Below are 21,678 nucleotides of genomic sequence, written 5' to 3'. Positions count from 1 at the left end.
AGGCGGCCGGCTAGCTAATTAAAAAGGAGGGATAAGGCCGAAGGCGGGCCTATAATCAGGAAATCGTCGATATGCGTAGAGACGATAACGCCGGTAGAGGCGTTACGATAAATAGCCGGGTCAGAAATCAGAGGCTTATATCCAAAAAGAGCGAGTTCCTTATAAAGACGTTACTGCCACTAGTGGCCGCCCTGCTTTAATCCGTATAGGGCTTTTCGGAGGCGTATAACGTAGGAGGGCCTTTATCCAAGCTTAGGAGCCAGGTGCTAATATCGTGGGTCCTTAAAAAACTCGGGCAGTATTATAAACTGCTTTATATAAACTTCTTTATTAAGGTTACCGTGAAGGTAAGCTCTAACGACGTTAAGCTAGCGTACGGGCTATCCGTTAATTACTACGAGGGCGATAATAATACGCTATAAGGCGGCCTTAACGGTGGAGGCGTAAGTGTTATAATAATCGATACCGTAGCGTTACTAAAAACCACGAGTAATAACGCGAGCCTTCCTTTTTTCTAGCAGACTATTCTTCTTCTTATATTTTATAATAATCTTTATAGTTCACCGGCAGCCTCGTTACTTAGGAAAAGGCTTAAATAAGAGGGCACCGTAGCTAATTAGGCTAAGGATTTCGTCGAAGATAGCCTCCTACTAGGAGGTCTAATTAGGAAGGCGGCGAGCTTTAGTAACGCTCTTTGGGTTAGGCATAGTCTAGTAGGCGCCGCTATTATCGGCGGCGGAGGGGGCGTTCTTATTATTGTTATTAGTATCACGTAGGCGACGAATTTTAGAAGGGTCCACGCCGGGAGGTGGTTCACGGATTATAGTAAAGATAGCGTTAAAAGAGGCGTTATATTCTATTAGGTTAACGATAAGCTCTAGGTTAAATTATTGCTATGCCGTAAGGTAAGGCAGATCACGCTAACCGGCGATAAGAGGGTCGTTACGTAGGCCCGAACTTACTATAACGCCGGTAGGTTATTCCGTATCGTATATAACGTCGTATACTATAGAAAAGGACGGGCCCGGAGGCGTGGCCGGCGGGCGTTTAACTTAGGAGCCGGTTCCGGGGTTACGCTAGGAGGATTCCGATAGGCTACGCCGAAAGTTACCGGGTAGCTAGCTACGAATAGAGGCCGGCTTAGGCTCCGAGGGGTTACCGTTATCGTGAAGGTCTTCGTGAAAAACAACCTGGCTGCTAATAATAAGGCGGCCCTTAGGCTTATTAATTAGTCCGGCAGGAATCCAGACTCGGTATAGGTGCTCCCCTTTAAATCCTACTAAGATGCCCTCTTTAGCTTGGGCTTTAAGCTTATATAAGCGGACCCTTTTCTTAGGAGGGATATAAATAAAGGCTTAGCAGCCCAGGGTCCGTAGATAGTGGATAGGAGGCTTATTATTATAGCCGGGGGCTAAATCGTCGTAATAGGCCTAATAGGGCGTCTTACCCTTAACTATAGAGGACGCCGAGACGTTACTGATATATATGGCGGCCCGGGTGACTTTGTCCTAAAGGAAAGGCGGGATATTACCGCCTATAGCGATCTTCCTCCCCTTATCTAAGATGGCTTGGATAGCGCGTTCGGCTACGCTATTTTATTCGTGACTATAGGGCGGGCTTATTAAAAAAGAGGTGCCTTAAGCTTAAGGCAGTTAACGAAGCACGTTACTAAGGAATTCTCCGGCGTTATCGGAATATATATAACGAACAGGCTAGCCTTATCGGTTAGTATGGTTAAGCAGGGCGTTTAGTAGTAGGCGGGCTAGATCAGCCTTAGTCTTAGAAGTCAAAAGGCCTTTTTTCCGGGTAGCGTTGTTAGTAATAGGAAGGCTATAGCGGTAGCCGGAGGCGGCCTATAGCTTAATATCGAAGATATCGACGTGCTAGACCTCGCTGGTATAGGCGGCCCGGGGCCTAGGGTCCTTAGGACTATAACGGAGACTATAGGAGAGGTTATAAACTACGTAAGGCTAGCTATAAAGCCGCTTATAATCAACGCTATATAAAGGTAACGTTAGTTAAAGGGTCTTCCGAAGATCGGGGTAATTAATATAACCGAGCCGTTAGTGCTAAAGGCGGGACTGGATCTGGGCCTAGGAAGGCGTGGCCCCGGTAAGAGTAGGAGCTAGAGGCGGCAAAGGCGCCGGCTCCGCCTATATAGGTAATAAAGATACGGCCGGTATAGTAGCCGGCGGCAGTTAGAGGGATATCACGGAGCTAGGCTCGATAAAAAAGACGGCGGCGGGGTCGCCGGGCTGGCTTAAGAAGAAGCCACGCTTATAAACGTCGATAATAGCGATGCCTTCGCTATCCTTATTAAATATAACGTTACGTTCTAAATATCCGCCGCTTCTATATATTATTTCGCCGGATATAATATTAATATAGAGGCCCGGAATAAGGATAGTCCGGCGGAGGAGAATTACCTTTTCGGTCCTATTAGGACCTTAAAGAACGGCCTTAGCGATACCCCCGTGTATAGACTTAATAGTCCTATTAGCCGTGATAATAGTGAAATTAAGGTCCTCCGGAATAGGGAAGTAATAAATAAAGGCGTTAAAATTCCTAATAGAATAAAGGGAGGCGCCGGAGTCCTAAAGCCAGCGGCTACTATAGGCCGGGCGTTTAACTTTATTACCTTTATAGATATAGTCTAAATAAATAGCCGGCCCCGGGACCGTATACTAAATAATAGTACTATTATAAGCAGGCTAGGGTCCCGGAGCCGGCGATAGGCCCGGGGCAGGGCCCGGGGCTATACTAGTATTATTCTAGTCCGGTGTTTTGGTATAGTCGTGATATTCCGATAAATCGTTAATACCTTTAAAAGGGGTGCCACGAACCTATGTATTAAACAGTTTATTAAGCTGCTTAAGAGAAGCCTTTAAGGCTACGAAACTAGTGAAGATACCGCTGTTTTCCATCTGCTTTTCGAGGTCCTTAAAGACCTTAGCGGTGCCTGCTATAGAGGCGTTATAGGCGTGATTTCCGCCGGAGCTACTAGAGCTATTACTATTAGAGGAAGAACTAGAAGAGCGGTTACCGTTAGATCGATTTCCACCACGGCTATGGCCTTGGCCGCGGCCACTGCTATTATTTCCTCGGTTGCCGTTACGGTGCTAGTATTGGTTGGTGCCGTGTGTATTAGGCTTCGGGCAGCCCGGCGTTATATAAGAGTCCTGGCTGTTATTATTATTCCGATCGTCCTAGGCGGCGTTAGCCTAAGCCTTGCCGTTATTATTTCCGCCGTTATTATTTCCGCTGTTATTATTCCGGGATCCGTTGCCACGAAAACCCCCGCGGCCAGAGGAGCTCCGGCGTTACTTAATAGCCTCCTCCTCTTTTATAAGTCGGTTAGTCAAGAGCCAAAGGTTAATATCGCTATCGGCCTGCTAATTAAGGTAGAAATTCCATTAGTCTTTAAAACGATTATAGGCCCCGGTAAGGCCGTCGACAATATTAGCGGCTATAATATTATTACTATAGGTTTTGTCGCCGGCGGCAGCGAGGATTTCCTGAGGGTCTGGATCATATCCTGAGGTTACACGATGTCTTCCACCTCCCGTTAAAGGGGCTGGGTCAGGAGGGAAAGGACGAATATACGGGCCTTCCTACGAGTCTCGAGCTCGCGCCCGTGGAGGGCGGTCTTAGTGGTCCAATTTACTATAGACAGCTATATATCGGGCGGCCCGAGGTTAGTGTCTTTAGCCTTAGAGTCGCCGGCCTTCCTTACTTCGGCTCTCCTTAATTCGGCGGTCATAGCGGCGGACTCGGCGGTCTAACCAGGGTAGATAAAGCAGTCTTCTATAGTCGGCGGGTTATCTTTAACGATCTTATCCCCCTAAATATAATCGAAAAGGCCGGCGGCCTTAGCCCTGCGTTAGGCAAACACGGTCTATTCGGCGTAGTTATTCCTGCCCTTAAGGGGAGGCACCTTAAAGGAGGCGAGGTATTCGTTTTCGGATATCGTAGGCAGGCCTAAAGAGGTAATCGGGTACGGCGTTTAAAAATCGTGACGAAAAGAGGTTAAAGAAGGGGAAAAATTTAGATAGTAGAGTCCAGAAGAAGGGAGGGCTTATAGGCAGAAAATTAGCATAAAAGGCTCGAAAAGGAAGGAGGTAAACAGTTATAGCTGCCTTAGAGGAAGGCGTAGCCGGGTGGGTTATTAACAAATTAACGATTAACGCTTAAGCTAAAAAGCGAGCTGTTAACGTAGTTAAAGCTCGAGCCGTTATAGAAGAGGCGAGCTAACGATAGGCTTAAAAACAAAGCCGCTAGGCTGTAAAAGAGGTTAAAGATCGTTCTGCTTAACGCCGGCGGCTTGTTAGCGGGCGGGCGGTTAAAGTCGGAGCTAAAAAGCTTAAAAAAAAGAGGCCTGGATAGGCTTAAAAAGAAGAGCTTCGTTAAGCTCAAAAAGAGGGCAGAATCGTAGAGCTATCCAGAGCTCCAAAAAGCAGTAGTTGCAGTTGCTACCTGTTAGGGGCATTCTAGTCAAGGGGCGATAAGAGATATTAAGGAACGTGTGGACGGAACCCGCCCCTAGGAGGACCCTAGGCTAGCACGTAAACGGGTTTATTTAAGTTAGTAAGAGTCTATTCAAGACTTAGGGCCTTAGGCTCGGCTGCCTACTAGGAGGATAGCCAGGGGACCTTAAAGTAGACGTTTTCCTGTTAAGTCCTGGAAGGGAGGGCTTAACGAACAATCTTATAATCATTCCCCCCCCTAAGGTTAGCTTCGTGACCTGTTCTTATTATAGTCTTAACGACTCTCTTTACTCCTTATATAAAAACCTATAATATTTTATTTATTCTAACCGTTTACGGGTATAACGACCATTAAGAGTTCGAAAGACTAGTTATTTTATAAATCCTACCACTGCCCCTAGCTAGTACTTAAGATACCCCCTAAGCGCACCACCACTATTCGTACCCGGGATACTTCCCCCGCTACTAAAGGAGCCAAAGCCGGGCTATTAGGCGCCGATCGCGAGTAATCCTTCACGCCCGAGTTAGAGGATAAAGATAGTAACCCTGAATTCAAGATTCGCGGATAAACTAACCCGGATACTTATAATCCTATAGTAGGACCACTACTCGACTAGGGGACCCCCTAAGTTATCCGAACAGAACCCTAATTCGATATTAAAGACCTTAAGAGCCGCCCCCCCGGCACCCTATTATCGGCGGAGCTCGATTTCTTAATTAAGCACTATAAGGACCGCTAAGCCCGTAAAAAAAAGGAGAAGCGCCTCCTTACCCTTCGATAAGGGAAGGACCCCGATACCTCTAAGCGTGCACCCTAAGGGGACTCCCGTAAAAGTTAGTATAAGGTTCCGTAAAAGCTCCCGGAATAGGACGGGCAGTCCTATAACTAGTTCTAGACCTTTATTAAGGAACTTAAAGAGCGTTTTATACTTAACGATATTAAACCCACTAAACCGGAGAAAATATACCTCGTGTCTACCCTACTACCGAAGACAATAAAGTCCCGTTAGCGTGCCTATTATAAACGTATATATAGGAAGACTAAAGGTGCTACTTAGGAGGACCTTAAGTCGTTCCTAACCGAGTAATTAGTCGACGATAAGACCCGCGAGATATTTATAACTAAGAAGCTATTCTCGGACTAGACCCTATAAAAGCCTAATTAGTCCTACGCTAAGTTTATCGATAAGCTTAACTCGTTATTTAATAAGGTATCCTTACCCTTCCCTAATAAGTGGCGTATATAGTTAATCTTAACGAAACTTAATAAGCCACTACGTAATTAGATTATAGTAGCCGGTATCCCTACTAATAGTAAGGTACTAGGAGTTATAGCCTGGTAGGCGGAGATCACCCTTTTATATAAAAATAAAGAAAAGCTACCCCGGAACGATCGCCTAAGGTATAATCGCGGCGAAAAGCGTGGGCATAATAGTACCCCTAATAGGGCCCGTACTATAACGGCCCGTCCTTTTATACCGCCTTAAGGTTTTATAGAGTTAATTAAAGTGGATAATACGGAGACCTAAGGTCCCCCTAAAAGGCGCTATAAGAGTAATATTACCTATTTCGGATATAATAAAAAGGGCTATTACCGGAATAAGTACCCGAAAAAAACCTTTAATTTAGGTTAGTTATTAGGATACTCCGCTAGTTAGAACCCTAATAACCTACCGATTAACCCCCGGGCCCTTATCGTTAGATAGGCTTAGGCCTAGGATAGGCCGCTGTTTTAGCTATTCTTTGCTAGTAAGGGCGTGATTAAGGCGAAGTTAGAGATACGGCTAAGTAGCGGATAGGGCCGCCGGAGCGCTAAGCTTAATAGAGGCGCTAAGGTTAACTTAATCGACTAAAAAGCCCTACCCCCTAACTATAAGCCCTTAGGCCCGCTAAAGAAACTAGGGTGGGTTATCTTAAGGGTCGAAGTATAGTCCCTCGGGACTCTTAAGACGTATATTAAGGTCACGGACAGCTAGGACCGAACCCGGATATACCCTATCGAGTTTAAGGTGCTGGATATAGACCCGGATAGATCCTAGATTATCCTCGGTATACCCTGGTTAGTTAAATATAACCCCGTTACCTCTTTCCGAACCGGCGAATAGATATATCGACTTTATAGGGACGACCTTAGGGGCATCCTAAGCCGGAGGGAGCTAAAGAAAGCTAAGGAGAACTCTTAGTTAATAGTTCGGCTAGTAAAGTTAAGCGCCCCCCGTATCGGTAAGGCTATAGGTATAAGGTGGAATACCCCCGGAGAAGCAGAGGACACGTTACCTAATAGTCCTTTAATCCCCGTTATCTAATTAGACCCGTCCTATCCCCTACCCCCTATACCCCCTGACTATATATAATATAATAAAGGAATTCTAGTATATATTAATCCAGGGCCCTATTAAGAGGAATTAGACGAGGAAGTGCCGGAAAGCCTTATCCCCGAGTAGTACCAAGAGTTCTAGGATATCTTTAACGTTATAGAGGCCGGCCGTCTACCCGCCTACTAGCGATAGGACTACGCGATCGAAATAAAGGAAGGTAAGTTACCCCTATTCGGCCCTATTTATCCCCTAGCCGAATAGGAGTTAGCTATGCTACGAGACTATATTAAGGAAGCCACGGCGAAGGGATAGATCCGCCCCTCGTCTAGCCCTACGGGTACCCCGATCCTATTTATACTAAAGAAAGATAGTTAACTACGGCTATATATAGACTAATAAGGCCTTAATAAGGTAACCTAAAAGGACTATACCCCTTTACTATTAATACACGAAATCCTTAACCGCCTTGCGACCTTTATAGTATACACTAAGCTAGACCTTAAGGATATATACTATCGTTTAAGAATTCGAGAAGGGGATAAATAGAAGACGGCCTTTAGGACTAAGTATAGGCAGTTTAAGTATTTAGTGATACCCTTTAGTCTATATAATACCCCGGCTAGCTTCTAGCGCTATATTAACAAAGCCCTAAAGGGTCTTATCGATACTATCTATATCGTATACCTGGATAATATCCTGATCTATAATAAGGATCTTAGTTCCTACCGGGTATACGTTAAGGAGATCCTCGCGCGTCTTAGGGAGTGGTCCCTCTTCGCGAATCCTTAGAAGTGTGTGTTTAAGATATAGGAGGTCAAGTTCTTAGGCTTTATATATAGCCCTAAGGGTGTCTTTATAAACCCTAAGAGGGTTAAGGCTATTAAGGACTAGGAGGAGCCTAACTCTGTTAAGAAGATTTAAGTCTTCCTGGGTTTTACCGGGTTCTACCGATATTTTATTAAAGGCTACTCGAAGGTCGCTGCTCCTTTTATGGACCTGTTAAGGTTAGGAGGCAGACCGGGTACGTTTTAGTTAGGGGATATAGAGAGGGCCGCCTTTAAGAAGTTACGATTATTATTTTAGTTAGCACCTATACTACGGTATTTTAACCTAGCCTTACCTATTCGTGTAGAACTAGACGCCTCTAACTTTGCACTTAGTGCTATAATTAGCTAGTATAAGGATCGGATCTAGCGCCTTATAGCGTTCCTGTCTAGGAAGCTTAGGGGACCCGAATTAAACTACCCGATACTAGATACTAAACTAATAGCGATTATCGAAGCGTTCCGGTAGTAGCGTTATTACCTAGCGTATAGTTAGACCCCTATAGAGGTGCTAACTAACTACTTAAACCACCGGTATCTATTAAATAAGCCTCGAATTAAACCTTAATACGCCTATTAGCTAGAGGAGCTTTCTAGCTTTGATTTTAAGATTCGTTACTGCCCGGGCGCTTAGAACCCTACGGATAGACTATTAAGGAAGCCGTAGCTCGCTATAGATTAGGCGGATCTTAAAGCGGAGCGGCAGAAACCCGTTAAGGGATTCACTAAGAAGTTTATAATTAGCCTTTTAAGGTCCTAAGGTATACCTAAGCCCTTAGGTCTAGCTAGTTTAAAAGACGAAGTTATTTTTACCTAGAAGGACGATCCCTTTTATATCTCCTTAATAGCAAAAGATAACCTATCGGACCCTTAGTCCTATAATAGTTAAGGTATAGTTTATTTTAGGGACCGTCTTTACGTCCTAAACCAGCTAGGTTTACGCGATAAGGTCCTTTAAGCTTTTTACGATAAGCCTACTATAGGCTACCCTGGGTTAGGCTAAACTATTAAGAGGATTTCTAAGTCCTATTACTAGGAGTACCTCTCGCGAGACGTTAAGAAGTTTATGCCTACTTATAGGATCTGTTAGAGGACTAAGCCTTATTAGTATAAGCCCTTTAGGTACCTAGCACCTCTGCCCATACCCGAACAACTATTTTAAGAGATCTTAATAGATTTTATAACGGGTCTCCCCCCTATAACGTCCTAAGGTAAAAAGAGGGACGCTATCCTGGTTATAGTGTGTTGGTATACTAAGTACGCGTTATACGTCCTTTATAGTAGCGCCCTAATAGCTAAGGGTCTGGCTTATATCCTATAGGTGTATATTTTTAGCCTTTACGGATTACCTAATAGTATTATTTCGGATCGTGGGTCCCTATTTATTAGTAAGTTCTGGACTACCTTATATAGCCTCTTAGGCGTTATAAGGAGGCTATCCACTACGTTCCACCCTTAGATAGACGGTTAGACGGAGCGCTAGAATTAGAACCTAAAGCACTTTTTATAGGCGTTTTATTCCCTATAGCAGGACGACTAGGTAGACTAACTGCCCCTAGCATAGTTTATATATAACACCGTATAGTATTCGGCTATCCGGTAGACGCCTTTTATCGCGTTAATAGGTTTTAACCCGCGTAGGCCTTATAATATATAGATACGTAAGTTAGGCGAGGTCCGCGCCGCGGTAGCCGAGTAGAGGGTAAAGCACCTTATATCGAATCGTAGAGCTATAAAGGTCCTTATAAGGAAGGCCTAAACCACCTATAAGAAGTACTATAATACCGGCCGTGTAGGCTAGTGTTTTAAGGCAGGGGATTATATACTATTATCCGCGAAGAATATTAAGTAGCGCCGCCCTAATAAGAAGTTATTAGATAAGTTCCTCGGCCCCTATAAGATTACCTTTATAATAGGATAGTATAGGCTCGCCTATAAGCTATAACTCCTAGAGTCTATAAAGATTTATAACGTTTTCCTAATCTCCCTCCTTAAACCGTGGAAGTCCCGAGATAGTAAGTCGCCTATACCCGCGGATATAGAGGTTAAGCCTTAGGAGTCCGATAAATACAAAGTCGAAGAGGTCCTGGCTTATCGTTATAATAATAATAGGCGTGAATACCTTATTAAATAGACCGACTACGGATATAAATATAATATATAGGAGCCGCGGAGACACCTCCCCGACACGCTTATTAAGGAATATTATAATCGGAAGGATAGTGTTAGTTAATAGCGTCGTTATGCCCCGTAGGGACTTTTTTATTTATAGGATAGTTAAGAAATAGAAAAAAAAAAAAAAAGGAAAAAAAAAAAAAAAAAAAAAGTAACTATAACGCCCCTCCCCCCTAACTCCCCCTAACCTACACCTAACGATAACCGAAGCTTAGTTATAGTCGGTTTTTTTATAAAGTTCCGCTAACTTCGATTTCTTAATTTAGACTAACTAGCCTAGATAACGGCTAATAGTAGCTAGATAACGCTCTGTCTTAATAAAGGCGCCGCGCCGTTTCTCCTTAGCCTCTTCCTCCTCTTCTTAGCGATAACGCGCTATAGGGTCAAACCCCTTATTATTATAAGCGAATTTTTTTATAGCCTTAAGGGCCCGCCGTAACTTAATTTAGACCCGATAGGCCCGCCGCTATAAATATAATTAGCACTATCTTAATATACACTAAGTATACTTTAGGTTAACCTATAAAAGTATAGTTATTAAGACTATCGCCGCCCCGCGTAGCCGCTATTAATATCTTCTATAGCTTCTTAGCTACCCGCTCTGCCCATAATAAAAGCTATATCTAGTTAGTAACCTTAGGAGCGGTTAAAAAGAAGAGGGCTATAGCTATAGGTAGGAACGTACTAACTTATAGTCTCTGCTATTACTATCCTAGTAGTAATGGTATTTATCGGATGCCTTACTACCGCGGCAGGGCCGTATAGTGATAGGACCGGTAACGCTATCGCCACGTAGCTTTAAGCTAATAAAGCTATAGGCGCACCGCCTATAAAGAGCACGAAGCTCTAGGCCAGACCTAACTAAAATAACGGGACGCACCGCTATAACGACGCCGTTACCGTCGCTAAAGTCCGAGGGTCTACTACTAGACCCGTTAATTAAGGGTATAAACTCCGATAATAATAACCCGTTAGAGGAAGCCTCCTCCTTATTAAAGACGGTGGCTTTATCGGCACCACCGCTTATAACGATATCCTTATTAGTATAGTTAAGGATACCCTCTAAAGCGTTAAGGTACTTAGGAGCACCGTCGGATAAGCTATCGCTCTTTAAAGGGGGAGGGCCGGTTAACTTAGTAACCGGAGCTACTATAGTAACTAGCTACTCGACGGTCCTAACCAGCGTAGGTTATCTAGCTGGAGCTGCCGCCGTAACTAGCTACTTAATAGCTTTATCCTCTAAGGAGGAAAAAGACGATAAAATAGAGCTTAATTCCGAGCTCGAATCTAATAATAACTCGGATAATAAGTTAGGCTACTACTACTGCTTTTACTATAATAGCTATTACTTAAAAGCAGCTACCGTTACCGCTACCTTAGCCTTAGCCTAAGCCCGCTAAGCCGCTCGCCGGGCCTTCTTCCTAATAGTCTTAGTTATACCCTTATCGATAACCTTAGGCGCTATCTGGGTAGACTTATTACCGACTATATCGGACTTTTTACCGCTATGCTTATTATTTTTACTGGCCGCGCCGGACTTTTTGCCTTTCTTATAGGATAGGGGCGCTATTATACGATAGTCTGCTTCGAATACTATAGGTTAGCCTTAGTTTCCCCTAAAGGGGACACGATACTTATATAATAGTGTTATTATTATTATTAATATTAATAATAATAATAATAATCTGCCGCGATATTAGTTAACTCTTAGCCTAATACGCGAACCCGTATACCGCCGGGATAACACGTAGACCCTCGAGATAATATATATCGCGATAAATAAGCCTATAGGATAGGTCCACGCCCTATATATAGATAGGGTAGGACGACTTACTATAATAGCGATAGAGTTAGTGATATAGATAGGTAATTAAGAAAGGGTAAAGGGGGAAAAAATAATAAGATAAGTCGGGTAGATAGAAGGTTCTTATATATTAAGTAGTCGTATAACCTAAGGTGGGCCCTTTTTATTTTACTTTTTCCCTTTTTACCTAGATTCTACTATATATCACGAGGCCTTCTATAATACGGTTATTTAGTTAATAAAGGGCGCGTCTAAGGTATTATTATAATATACGCGCGTGCGCGCCTACGGGTAGGCTTTGTATTTATCGACGTCTAGGTGGATATTATAATTATCCTAGAAAAAGTAAGAGAGGTTAATTATAGACCGGGAGAGTCTTTTTTACTATTAAGCTACGGCTCCTTTATAGTAACTATAGGTCGGCCTGATAGTAGTGGTAGTGGGTAAAGGGGAATTATAGAGGGCGCGCTTAAGGAGGATAGGCGCCTATGGATTTTATCCACTATTTCTAATTCCCTTTACCGCTACCTAAGGGTTACCCGAAAGGATAAGCCCCAGGCTTAATTAAGTGCCTTTATCGTTAAAGTACTAGTTTAGGTAAGTTAGGCTTTATCCCGGTATAGATATAGGGGAGTGTATAGATAAAGGGGGTCGTGGAGAGTTATGCTTTATCTAAAGATAACTATAAGCCCCGTTATTTATAAAGAACTACGGCTATACTATACGAGGCCTAGGGGGTCACTTAGAGGTTTAGGTTACTTAGAGGAGGGGGTTACTAAAGGACCGGTGGTCTCGGTGGGTTAGGTCTAAGCGGGCCAAGCCTACGATAAACACCGGCTCCCGTGGATATAAGCTATAGAAGGGGGGCGTGATATTAGGGGTATTCTAGTTAAGGGGCGATAAGAGATATTAAGGAACGTGTGGACGGAACCCGCCCCTAGGAGGACCCTAGGCTAGCATGTAAACGGGTTTATTTAAGTCAGTAAGAGTCTATTCGAGACTTAGGGCCTTAGGCTCGGCTGCCTATTAGGAGGATAGCCAGGGGACCTTAAAGTAGACGTTTTCCTGTTAAGTCCTGGAAGGGAGGGCTTAACGAATAATCTTATAATTATTCCCCCCCCTAAGGTCAGCTTCGTGACCTATTCTTATTATAGTCTTGACGACTCTCTTTACTCCTTACACAAAAACCTATAACACTACTATATAAGATTAGGAGCAGTCTAGCAGAAGTTACGTAAGGGGACTAGTTAATTATATAAAACTATTAGCTACTCGATCCCCTATGGGGTCGAGTAGAGGTACTTATAAACAGGGACTTTCCTATATAAATACGATCCGTTTAAGGTACCCTTACTTATATAACTTCTATCCATCCTAATAAACATTTCCCTGTATCCTCACCGACGTTTCCCTGCTTCCGGTATCGGGCGCAGAGGTCCGATACAGGTGCCCTGCGCCCGGCAGATATAATAACCCGGATCCGATATCCTGTGGAAGCTTACAGATGATAGACGAGGGAGCATTGGTGGTTTGTGGTACGAGGGTATGGGATCAGTTATAGTAAAGTATAGGTACCTACCTATGACGATACATTTGAGCCATATTTTCGGTGACCATCTGACCCTAGGTACCTGAGATACTATCTAGGTACCTGACGCTTGTAACTCTGTTACAAGATGGGTATCCGTACTGTGTGAGGAATAAGTACCGCCTAGATTAAAAGAGTACCTAGGAAGTAATAGGCGAACGTCAATAAGTACCTTGTTAACAATTATAAAGGTAGCTACAATTTCCCCAGTGTTTTTCCAGGTTCTAATGGTGACAGAGCGACGCGAGGAAGAGCATTACGTTCGGTATCAGAACTCGTCCACTGCATAAGCCACCCTTCTTTGTCTGCCTCTATTCTCGAACCGTGGAATGGGCTCTTGAGTGCTTGGGTAACAAAACCCACTGGTCTGGGCTGATCGCAGGGGAACCAGTCCTATATCGACGTCAAAGAGACTTATAATAGACCAGAGTAGCCCCGAATTCTTTCCCCAAATTGGCCCAGCTTGGTATCACATTCTCCAGTCGCATCAACGCAGAAGCTGGCAGGTAACTTCATCCTGACCATGGAGCCAATGTCCATTGACGAGTCCGAGTCTGATTTTTACGGCACGTTTGTTCCGCCAATATACTACACACACTGCCTTGAACTAACCCTAGTCCTGCGCTAGGGAGTGACGATGTGATTGCGAGACTGCATGACAGGGTCCGCACTTTTGACGTTGCGAGATGGCGACGGGAACGACAAGCGTCAGGTCATGGGTGCCGGACTTTACCGCGTAGAGATGTGGCCTCGAACGACTCCAAGCTTCATAACCCATACGCCGGGGTGTCATATGCCTGGCAATTTTCCGAGACTGTCGAGGAGTTCCTAGCTCGCCTCCCACCCGCCACGACGGAGGCTACCCTGGGGCGCCCCTGGATCTACATCTGCAATCCCTTCATCCGGCGAAGAACCAAGGACGAAGCACAAAACCAAGCCTCCAGAGGCAACGAGGATGAAGCTCCAGAAGAGGAAGGTACCCAATCAGCCCGGCTGATAAAGGGCGGCACAGAGAGATTGCACCTTCTCACGAGTTTTATGGAAGCAGCGAGGAACACAACAAGGTCATCTAGCAGAATTCAAAAAGAGATCAACGAGGAGAAAAGACATGCGGTTACTGACATTCTGATGCTCGCTCATGCATGTAAGGTTAAGGCGGGCAAGGTAAGACAACTTACCCAGAAGATCCACATAACCCCGGACTTTGAAGCTGACAAGAATTTAACAGTGGATGCTGTTTTGCCAACCTCAGGAAGTAAACAGAATATGGGGTATGGTGGCCAAAGCCACAGCCAACAACGAGCTAGGTATCGCAGCCAAAGTGGCTCCGAGACCGGGCGATGGGGAGCGGCGGGCCCGGCTCATCTGTGTATACACAGCTGATTTCAATGACTTGGAAGATGTTGCCCGGGTTTTGCGACGTCTTCAAGAGCTCGGAATTGCCGACGTGAACGGACGTGCCATCTATTACAAGCCAGGTTGGTAATGCTCTGCCCGGCATCGTCCAATATACTCAGCGCAGGGACGTGTAACGCTAATGTCGCAGACGCATTTACATATCTTGGGATTGCCAGCGGGAACCCGTGGCAAGTCAGAGCCTCATTATACAGCTCCTTGGATGTGCAGGCGAAGAGGTTCTAGCGTGGTGGTTGCAACATTTCTTAGGAGCAAGGGACTTACGATGTATGTATAGGGTCTGGTATACCTTCGTACAACGTACGGCGCAGATACCGAGAGGATTCGGCGATCTCGGATATCGGAGGGTCTGGCACCCATTCAGTTTGATAAAATCGAGAACTGGCTGTAATGGTTATCATCCAGATTCATCCTGTATCATATATTCGGAATCATAGTATAAGTGTTGGACTCCATAGCTAGGTATGATGATACCTACAATCCCATACCATATATTTCCCATGAACTGCTATTCCATCCTATTCCCCGATCACCCATACCCGTGAATGCTTCAGCCTTCCTGGCTACTAATTTAAACCACTGAACCCCCGTAAAATAGTGAAAATAAATGAATGATGGCAAGATCGATATGAAACTAGATGTCGTTGCTGACCTTGTTAGTATTGCTGTCCTGGCCGTCCCTGGCCTCTTCAAGATGGCCGCCATTAACTTCAGGGAGGTCCTGGCCTTTTCACCATCATTGCTATTATCGGGACGGCTCGCGGTGTGGCTATCCAACGCCTCCTGAACTTCGTGAAGACGACCGGCCCGATCCATAAGACCCAGAGTTCCAACTTACCAGTGGCCTTGGTGACTTTGCTGGCTTTCGTTAAAGCCCGTTTTCGAGAAGGAAACCGATAGCTTGCTTGGAAGCAATCTAAGTGTTATTTGCGAGCAAATAGATATAGTGGGCAAGCATTAATGACGAGTCGTTTCTTAGCCACCTATGCGCATTACCTACTCTTCACTTATGTTTAGTCTGATATAATATCCGCGAGCCTCACCAGCACAGCTGCAAGAGCGCATTACACGTTTTCCATCCAGCACCGGGTATAATGGAGAACCTGGCGGTGAAAGGCGACATGATTATGTTCTGTCGTATCATGACGAGCATGGGCATGTCCAGACGGTCCCAATTCCTCAAAAACACGCGGGTCTAGTCGCGATGCGAGAGTTTACAAACGCTCCCCAGCCAAATGGTCACATTGTGTCCTCGAGGTGCATGAGTGGAGATGGCGCCATTAATGGTCGAGAATTCTATTCATCAGAATCTTCCACGAGGGCATCCGGATTAATAGACTTGAGCAATAAAACAAGCCGATATGCACTGTTGCCGTTGAGGTAGTACCTGTGAAGTTTCTTCGACCGAAGAAAACCTAATCTCTCATATAGTCGCATGGCTGGCACGTTGGTCTCCTCGGTCTCGAGGACAATCTCATCCGCCTTCCTCTGCGCCATAGCTTCAATGGCCTTCTCGACAAGCGCCGTCGCAATGCCCTTGCCGCGGTAAGGTGACGCCACTGCCAACATGGGCTATGTACCCCCGAAGCGTCGGAGGAGAATGCGATGCATGGACTTCCAGTTTGCATATGATAACGCCGATCAGGGAAGCATCGGCCGGATCCAAGGCCTGGGTTGACCGTGCGTAGTTAGCATACCCGCCGTCTAAACTCGAAAGGACAGGCGATGCCGGGAATTGTCACATGCCATAAAGCAGAGATGGCCCCATTGACAGAGGAAGTACCTATACACATAGATACTATAGGGCTCGCTCAGGTCGCCCGCAATGAGAGACCGGATAGCAGGAAGATATCGTTCTTCAAGACCATGCTCGTACTGTATGTACTTGAGCTTGCCCGGAAGATCGCTCATCAGAGCTGGTAGTTGGTGTGAGAGCGATTGAATCGGCGTATTGATGGATTGCGGGGCTTTGAGAAATCGTAGTTGACGCAAGATCACGGCAGCGGTGTTGAATGATTCTCATCGCAGCTTTTTAAGGTAGCTCAAGGCAGTTATCGAAAAGGATTGTGATGGACCTTGATGGTCTCGGCCCGTGTATGGGCTTCGAGATAATGATCACCAGAAACTTGAGCTTGAGCGCTGTTTCTAATCAAATCCCTTTAAGGACTGATGAGCCAAATTTAGGTTGATCACATGTCGGTGGATGTCCTCCACCGAATTGAGTTAGATCCTTGTCAAAAATTACAGCTCGTTGGGGCTATTTACGTCACACTTCCTGGTGGGTACAGTTCACCGGACGACACGAGCACAGTACCGAGAGGTACCGAGTTTTTCTGCCTCCCTTTAGAAGTCGTTGCTATTTATTGTGATGACGGTTTTGGGACGGACATGACTTCTGGACCGACAATGAGACAGCATCGTTCTGCGTTCACTCTGCTCCGCTAGATTCCATCATTCGGCACGTCCAAATTCGGCTTAGGTGTCTGGTCGAGACGCGCCGCACATCGACCGCTTGCCACGCCCCCAACGTTCATGAGCTGCGAGATCGAACAGCGGCGAACAAACGCGACTTCACGAGACCCCAAGGCCATGCTATAGCTGCCTCACCAAATGCGCCATGGCTGACATTAGGCGTCGTGTGCCACCGACGAAAGCTTCATCTGAAGAAAAGACACTCCCGCCGCTGCCAGACGACAGCCCGTTGGCGGTAGTCGAACATGTCCAAGTCGCCGAAATACCCGAAAAGCCCAAGACGCGAAAGCGTCGCAGCACTGCCATCTTTCTGCTAGGGAGTCTGTTTGGCATAATCGCCGCGGGTTTCTTTGCAAAGAGCAATGACTTGATCGACTTCCCCGAACTCGGCGAGTTCAGCGTTGACAGCCTGCTCGACGTCCTGCCTGCTGGCTTGGTTGCCGACATGCGTGATTTCGTGGTGAGTGCAACCGCCCCGATTCCAGCTGTTCCTGGTTCTGAATTCGATTGTGTATAGAAAGGAGAACGCGACTTTGTCGACAGTTACGAGGCCTTTGCTGTCGGCCTACAAGCCCGCGCCGAGGGACTCCAAGCTCACCACCCCATGATCATGGTCCCTGGCGTCATCTCCACCGGCCTCGAGTCGTGGGGCACGACTAATGTTTCGCGCCCCTACTTCAGGAAGCGCCTCTGGGGCAGCTGGAGCATGATGCAGGCGTTGGTGCTGGATAAGGACAACTGGAAGAGGCACATCATGCTGGACAAACATACGGGCCTGGATCCTCCAGATATAAAATTGAGGGCCGCACAGGGGTTTGATGCCACAGACTTCTTCATAACCGGCTATTGGATATGGAACAAGATTTTCGAGAATCTGGCTTCCATTGGCTACGACCCAACCACGTTCTTCACAGCAGCATACGATTGGAGATTGTCGTATCCAAATCTCGAAGTTCGAGATCAGTATTTCACACGCCTCAAGTTACATATCGAGACTACGCATGAGCTCACCGGGAAGAAGGTTGTACTAGTTTCTCACAGCATGGGTGGACAGGTGGTCTTCTATTTCTTCCACTGGGTCGCATCGGCCATGGGCGGCCGAGGAGGCGACGATTGGGTAGACCGTCACGTTGAGGCATGGATCAATATCAGCGGATGCATGCTTGGGGCTGTGAAGGACTTGACCGCAGTTCTCTCTGGCGAGATGCGAGACACGGCCCAGCTCAACGCCTTCGCCGTGTACGGTCTGGAGAAGTTTCTGAGCAAGGAGGAGAGGGCCGAACTCTTCCGAGCCATGCCCGGAATTTCGTCCATGCTTCCGCTCGGTGGGAACGCTGTATGGGGCAATGGAACCTGGGCTCCGGACGATCTGCCCGGCCAGAATTTTACGTACGGAAATCTGCTCAACTTCAGGCAGGGCATGAACTGGACATTACCAGAGAAGAACCTGACGGTTGAAGACTCTATAGAGTATCTTTTCAACACGACGGAGCCCTGGTATCAGGACCAAGTCAAGGGGACCTATTCACACGGTGTCGCACATACTCAAGCGGAGGTCGACGCAAACGAACAAGACCCTCGCAAGTGGATAAATCCTCTCGAGACTAGGCTTCCACTGGCACCAAATCTCAAAATATACTGCTTCTACGGAGTGGGAAAGCCTACCGAGCGGAGCTACTTCTACCGGCAACCTGAAGCACAACCCTTGACAAAACTTAACATCACTATAGACACTGCCCTCATAGAAGGTGAGGTTGACCACGGCGTCGTCATGGGAGAAGGCGACGGGACGGTCAATCTGCTTAGCGCAGGTTACATGTGTAACCATGGCTGGAATCTCAAGCGCTACAACCCAGCGGGAGCCAAGATTACCGTCGTCGAAATGCCTCACGAGCCCGAGAGGTTCAACCCGCGGGGCGGACCCAAAACGGCCGACCATGTAGACATCCTGGGCCGCCAGAATCTCAACGAACTTATTTTGCGGGTTGCGGCAGGCAAGGGAGACACTATTTCTGACCATGTGATCAGCAGCATACGAGAATACGCCGAGAAGGTCAAGGTCTACGAGGAGGAAGACAGCTCGGGCGGTTAGAAGTAGACAGCGAGCATCTGTAACAGAATAATGATTCTCACGTCTTGATGCGCATGTTCCTGCAAATTGTTTGCGTGTCCCTAGTCTCTGGCGGCTCAAACAATTTCGAGAGGACGCTTTCCGATTGTGGGCTTATATGGGTGAACACTTAACTACACTACTTTGCATACTCTGTATGAGAAAGGAGCGTGGCTACATCGTCTACGAAGTACGGAGTCGTAGGTATAAGTATTCACGTTTGGAGTTCTAGGGATCCGCATTCATGCGGTGGTCGCATCTTAGTAAGCAAGTTTAACTGCCCCGCAGCTGATACCTTCTTCATCTGTCGGGTACGCCTGACGTATGTATCTCCTCTCCCCACTCAGGCCACTCCCGGCAGCGTCGTCGACAGGCTCGAGAGTACCAGCATGGCCATTGCTTCTCTTGACATGCCGCTGCTAGACACCTCTTTCTCTCCGAGCGAATCGAGGTTCTTTTGCGACGAAATAGCTGTGATGCAGTCATCAGCAGCATTACTTCCTCGGCGTTGTGAACATCATGACAGACTACGACGTTTATCAATCTCTCGAGACGGAGCAGCAGTTCTTCGAGGGTACAGGCCCCGCACCTCCACCCCCTCCTGTTGATGCCTTGGTCTTGCCTGGCAGCATATGACTGATGTTGCCTAATGTAGAACTTGACGATGTCGTTGCGACCCAGTATCAATCCCATGATCTAATCGACGAGACACTGCGTTCGTGGCTGTACATTGCGTCCATGTTCAGGGACAAGTTCTGCCATGCCGAAGACGCCATCGCCGTGTGTGCCCAGAAGCTCCTCTCCAGCCAGCTCTTCGCCGATAATAAGGATTATGTGCGCACGCAAATCATACACAGTCTATTGCAAGAGGACCAGCCGAGTGCGCTGCATGTCATCTCGTGCTTCTTGCTCCTCCATGGGCGGATGGATGAGTCGACATTCAGGTGCATGGTTGAGGAGGCATGCTTCCCGCGACTTTTGGACTTGCTCAACGGCCGCAGGGAGATAGATGCGAGGCTACATCGCTTGTTACTCGAGTTGATGTACGAGATGTCGCGCATCGAGCGTCTGCGGACGGAAGACCTGATACTAGTTGACGACGGCTTTGTCAACTACCTCTTCCAGATTATCGAGGGACTGTCTAACGATGCCCACGACCCCTATCATTATCCCATTATTCGCGTCCTCGTACGTATTCTGTCATGTCACATCCCTTGTCCTAGTGCTCACCGGAGTTTCTAATTCATTGTTAGCTTGTGTTGAACGAACAGTACATGCTGGCCTCAACCAACCCAGCTGCCGACCCTCTGTCTCCCACGGTACCCCTTACCAATCGAGTCGTCAAGTGCCTAAGCTTACATGGCTCGACATACCGCACATTTGGCGAGAACATCATCTTGCTACTGAATCGGGAGACCGAAACGTCACAGCAGCTCCTCATCCTGAAGCTCCTATACCTACTCTTCACCACCAAAGCGACTTACGAATATTTCTATACCAACGATCTGAAGGTCCTCTTGGATGTGATTATTCGGAATCTTATGGACCTGCCTGACGAGAAAGCCTCTCTGCGCCACACATATCTTCGCGTTCTCCATCCTCTTCTTGCACACACTCAACTCAGCAACCCCCCGCACTACAAGCGCCATGAGGTATTGAAAGTACTCCACATCCTTGGTAACATGGGCAATTCACACTTTGCCCCCGCCGATGACACAACGCTGCGACTGGTGGAACGGGTATCGAAGGTCAAGTGGCTGAATGAGAGCGACGAAACATCGGGGGAGGCCGAACTGTCGCGCAAATTCCTCGGAATCAGCCTCGCGCAGTCGCAGGCGGCGAGCAGCGTTAGCGTCGTGGATATGGCAGCCGTGAAGGAAAAGCCCGGCGTACAAACGCCGAGCCGCAAGGCCACGGACCTGGCGGCCGAAGGAGTACGGAACAATGCCGGTTACGTGGCCAGGTCAAGGAGAAACGTGCCTGAAGTACCCAGGCATCGTCATGGTGTTCCCTTTACAGAACCGCCAACACTTCACGTTAAAGCAAAGAAAACGCCGCCCAAGGCTCCGCCTCCTCGGAGACAGGCCAGAGCGAGGAGGATTGTTGAAAGTCCTCCAGATGATGGGCCCACATCGGGATCGTAATATAGGGAAGTCGATGGGCGTGGTGTGGATGGTGGCTTTATCACCATCCTTCGGGCGGCACAGAGAGGGACTATAACGGGCGTCCAGGAAACCGAAATCTTTATGGCAACTATCACTACTCAAAGCGTTCGGCGGTATCTAGGACGGAATCTGAAGCGGGGATTTTAGAGCATAGCAGCGGCGTCTTGGGCTTGAGTTCAAGTTTTCCAATCCAGCGTTCTTCGGTGGCTTAATCGCCAGCATGTGCACGGGTGCAACTTTCCAAAACACGGGGTAGTTGTTACACTGCTCCTTGTCGATAATGTGTGCTTTGCCGCCAACCTGCGTGGCTCTACTGGCGACT

The 21,678-nt window shown here is 46.9% G+C and overlaps 4 protein-coding genes across 4 annotated transcripts; 3 read left to right on the top strand and 1 right to left on the bottom strand.

The window, feature by feature from the left end:
• Positions 1-13,690: 13,690 nt before the first annotated feature.
• On the top strand, positions 13,691-15,122 carry ACRALDRAFT_1078234 (uncharacterized protein). Its single transcript, XM_071018743.1, has 4 exons — positions 13,691-13,759; positions 13,822-14,357; positions 14,422-14,671; positions 14,740-15,122. The coding sequence occupies exons 1-4, from the start codon at positions 13,717-13,719 to the stop codon at positions 14,832-14,834; spliced, it is 924 nt and encodes a 307-aa protein (XP_070871232.1). The 5' UTR covers positions 13,691-13,716; the 3' UTR covers positions 14,835-15,122.
• A 599-nt stretch (positions 15,123-15,721) lies between these two features.
• On the bottom strand, positions 15,722-16,722 carry ACRALDRAFT_2038005 (uncharacterized protein). Its single transcript, XM_071020845.1, has 3 exons — positions 16,356-16,722; positions 16,177-16,278; positions 15,722-16,145 (listed from the first exon to the last, which is right to left on the bottom strand). Exons 1-3 carry the CDS (start codon positions 16,518-16,520, stop codon positions 15,906-15,908), a joined length of 507 nt encoding a protein of 168 aa, XP_070871231.1. The 5' UTR covers positions 16,521-16,722; the 3' UTR covers positions 15,722-15,905.
• A 245-nt stretch (positions 16,723-16,967) lies between these two features.
• On the top strand, positions 16,968-19,236 carry ACRALDRAFT_1078232 (uncharacterized protein). The gene is made up of 2 exons (XM_071018742.1): positions 16,968-17,541; positions 17,599-19,236. Exons 1-2 carry the CDS (start codon positions 17,227-17,229, stop codon positions 19,171-19,173), a joined length of 1,890 nt encoding a protein of 629 aa, XP_070871230.1. The 5' UTR covers positions 16,968-17,226; the 3' UTR covers positions 19,174-19,236.
• Positions 19,237-19,830: 594 nt separating this feature from the next.
• On the top strand, positions 19,831-21,335 carry ACRALDRAFT_2045000 (uncharacterized protein; the record flags this gene model as incomplete). The annotated part of the gene is made up of 2 exons (XM_071021486.1): positions 19,831-20,379; positions 20,445-21,335. 2 exons carry the CDS (start codon positions 19,831-19,833, stop codon positions 21,333-21,335), a joined length of 1,440 nt encoding a protein of 479 aa, XP_070871229.1.
• Between the last annotated feature and the right edge of the window lie 343 nt (positions 21,336-21,678).

This window comes from Sodiomyces alcalophilus (assembly GCF_042370955.1).
Source record: "Sodiomyces alcalophilus JCM 7366 unplaced genomic scaffold ACRALscaffold_10, whole genome shotgun sequence".
NCBI lineage: Eukaryota > Fungi > Ascomycota > Sordariomycetes > Glomerellales > Plectosphaerellaceae > Sodiomyces > Sodiomyces alcalophilus.
Note: the sequence above shows the minus strand (reverse complement) of the source record. Positions and strands in the feature narration are given on the sequence as shown.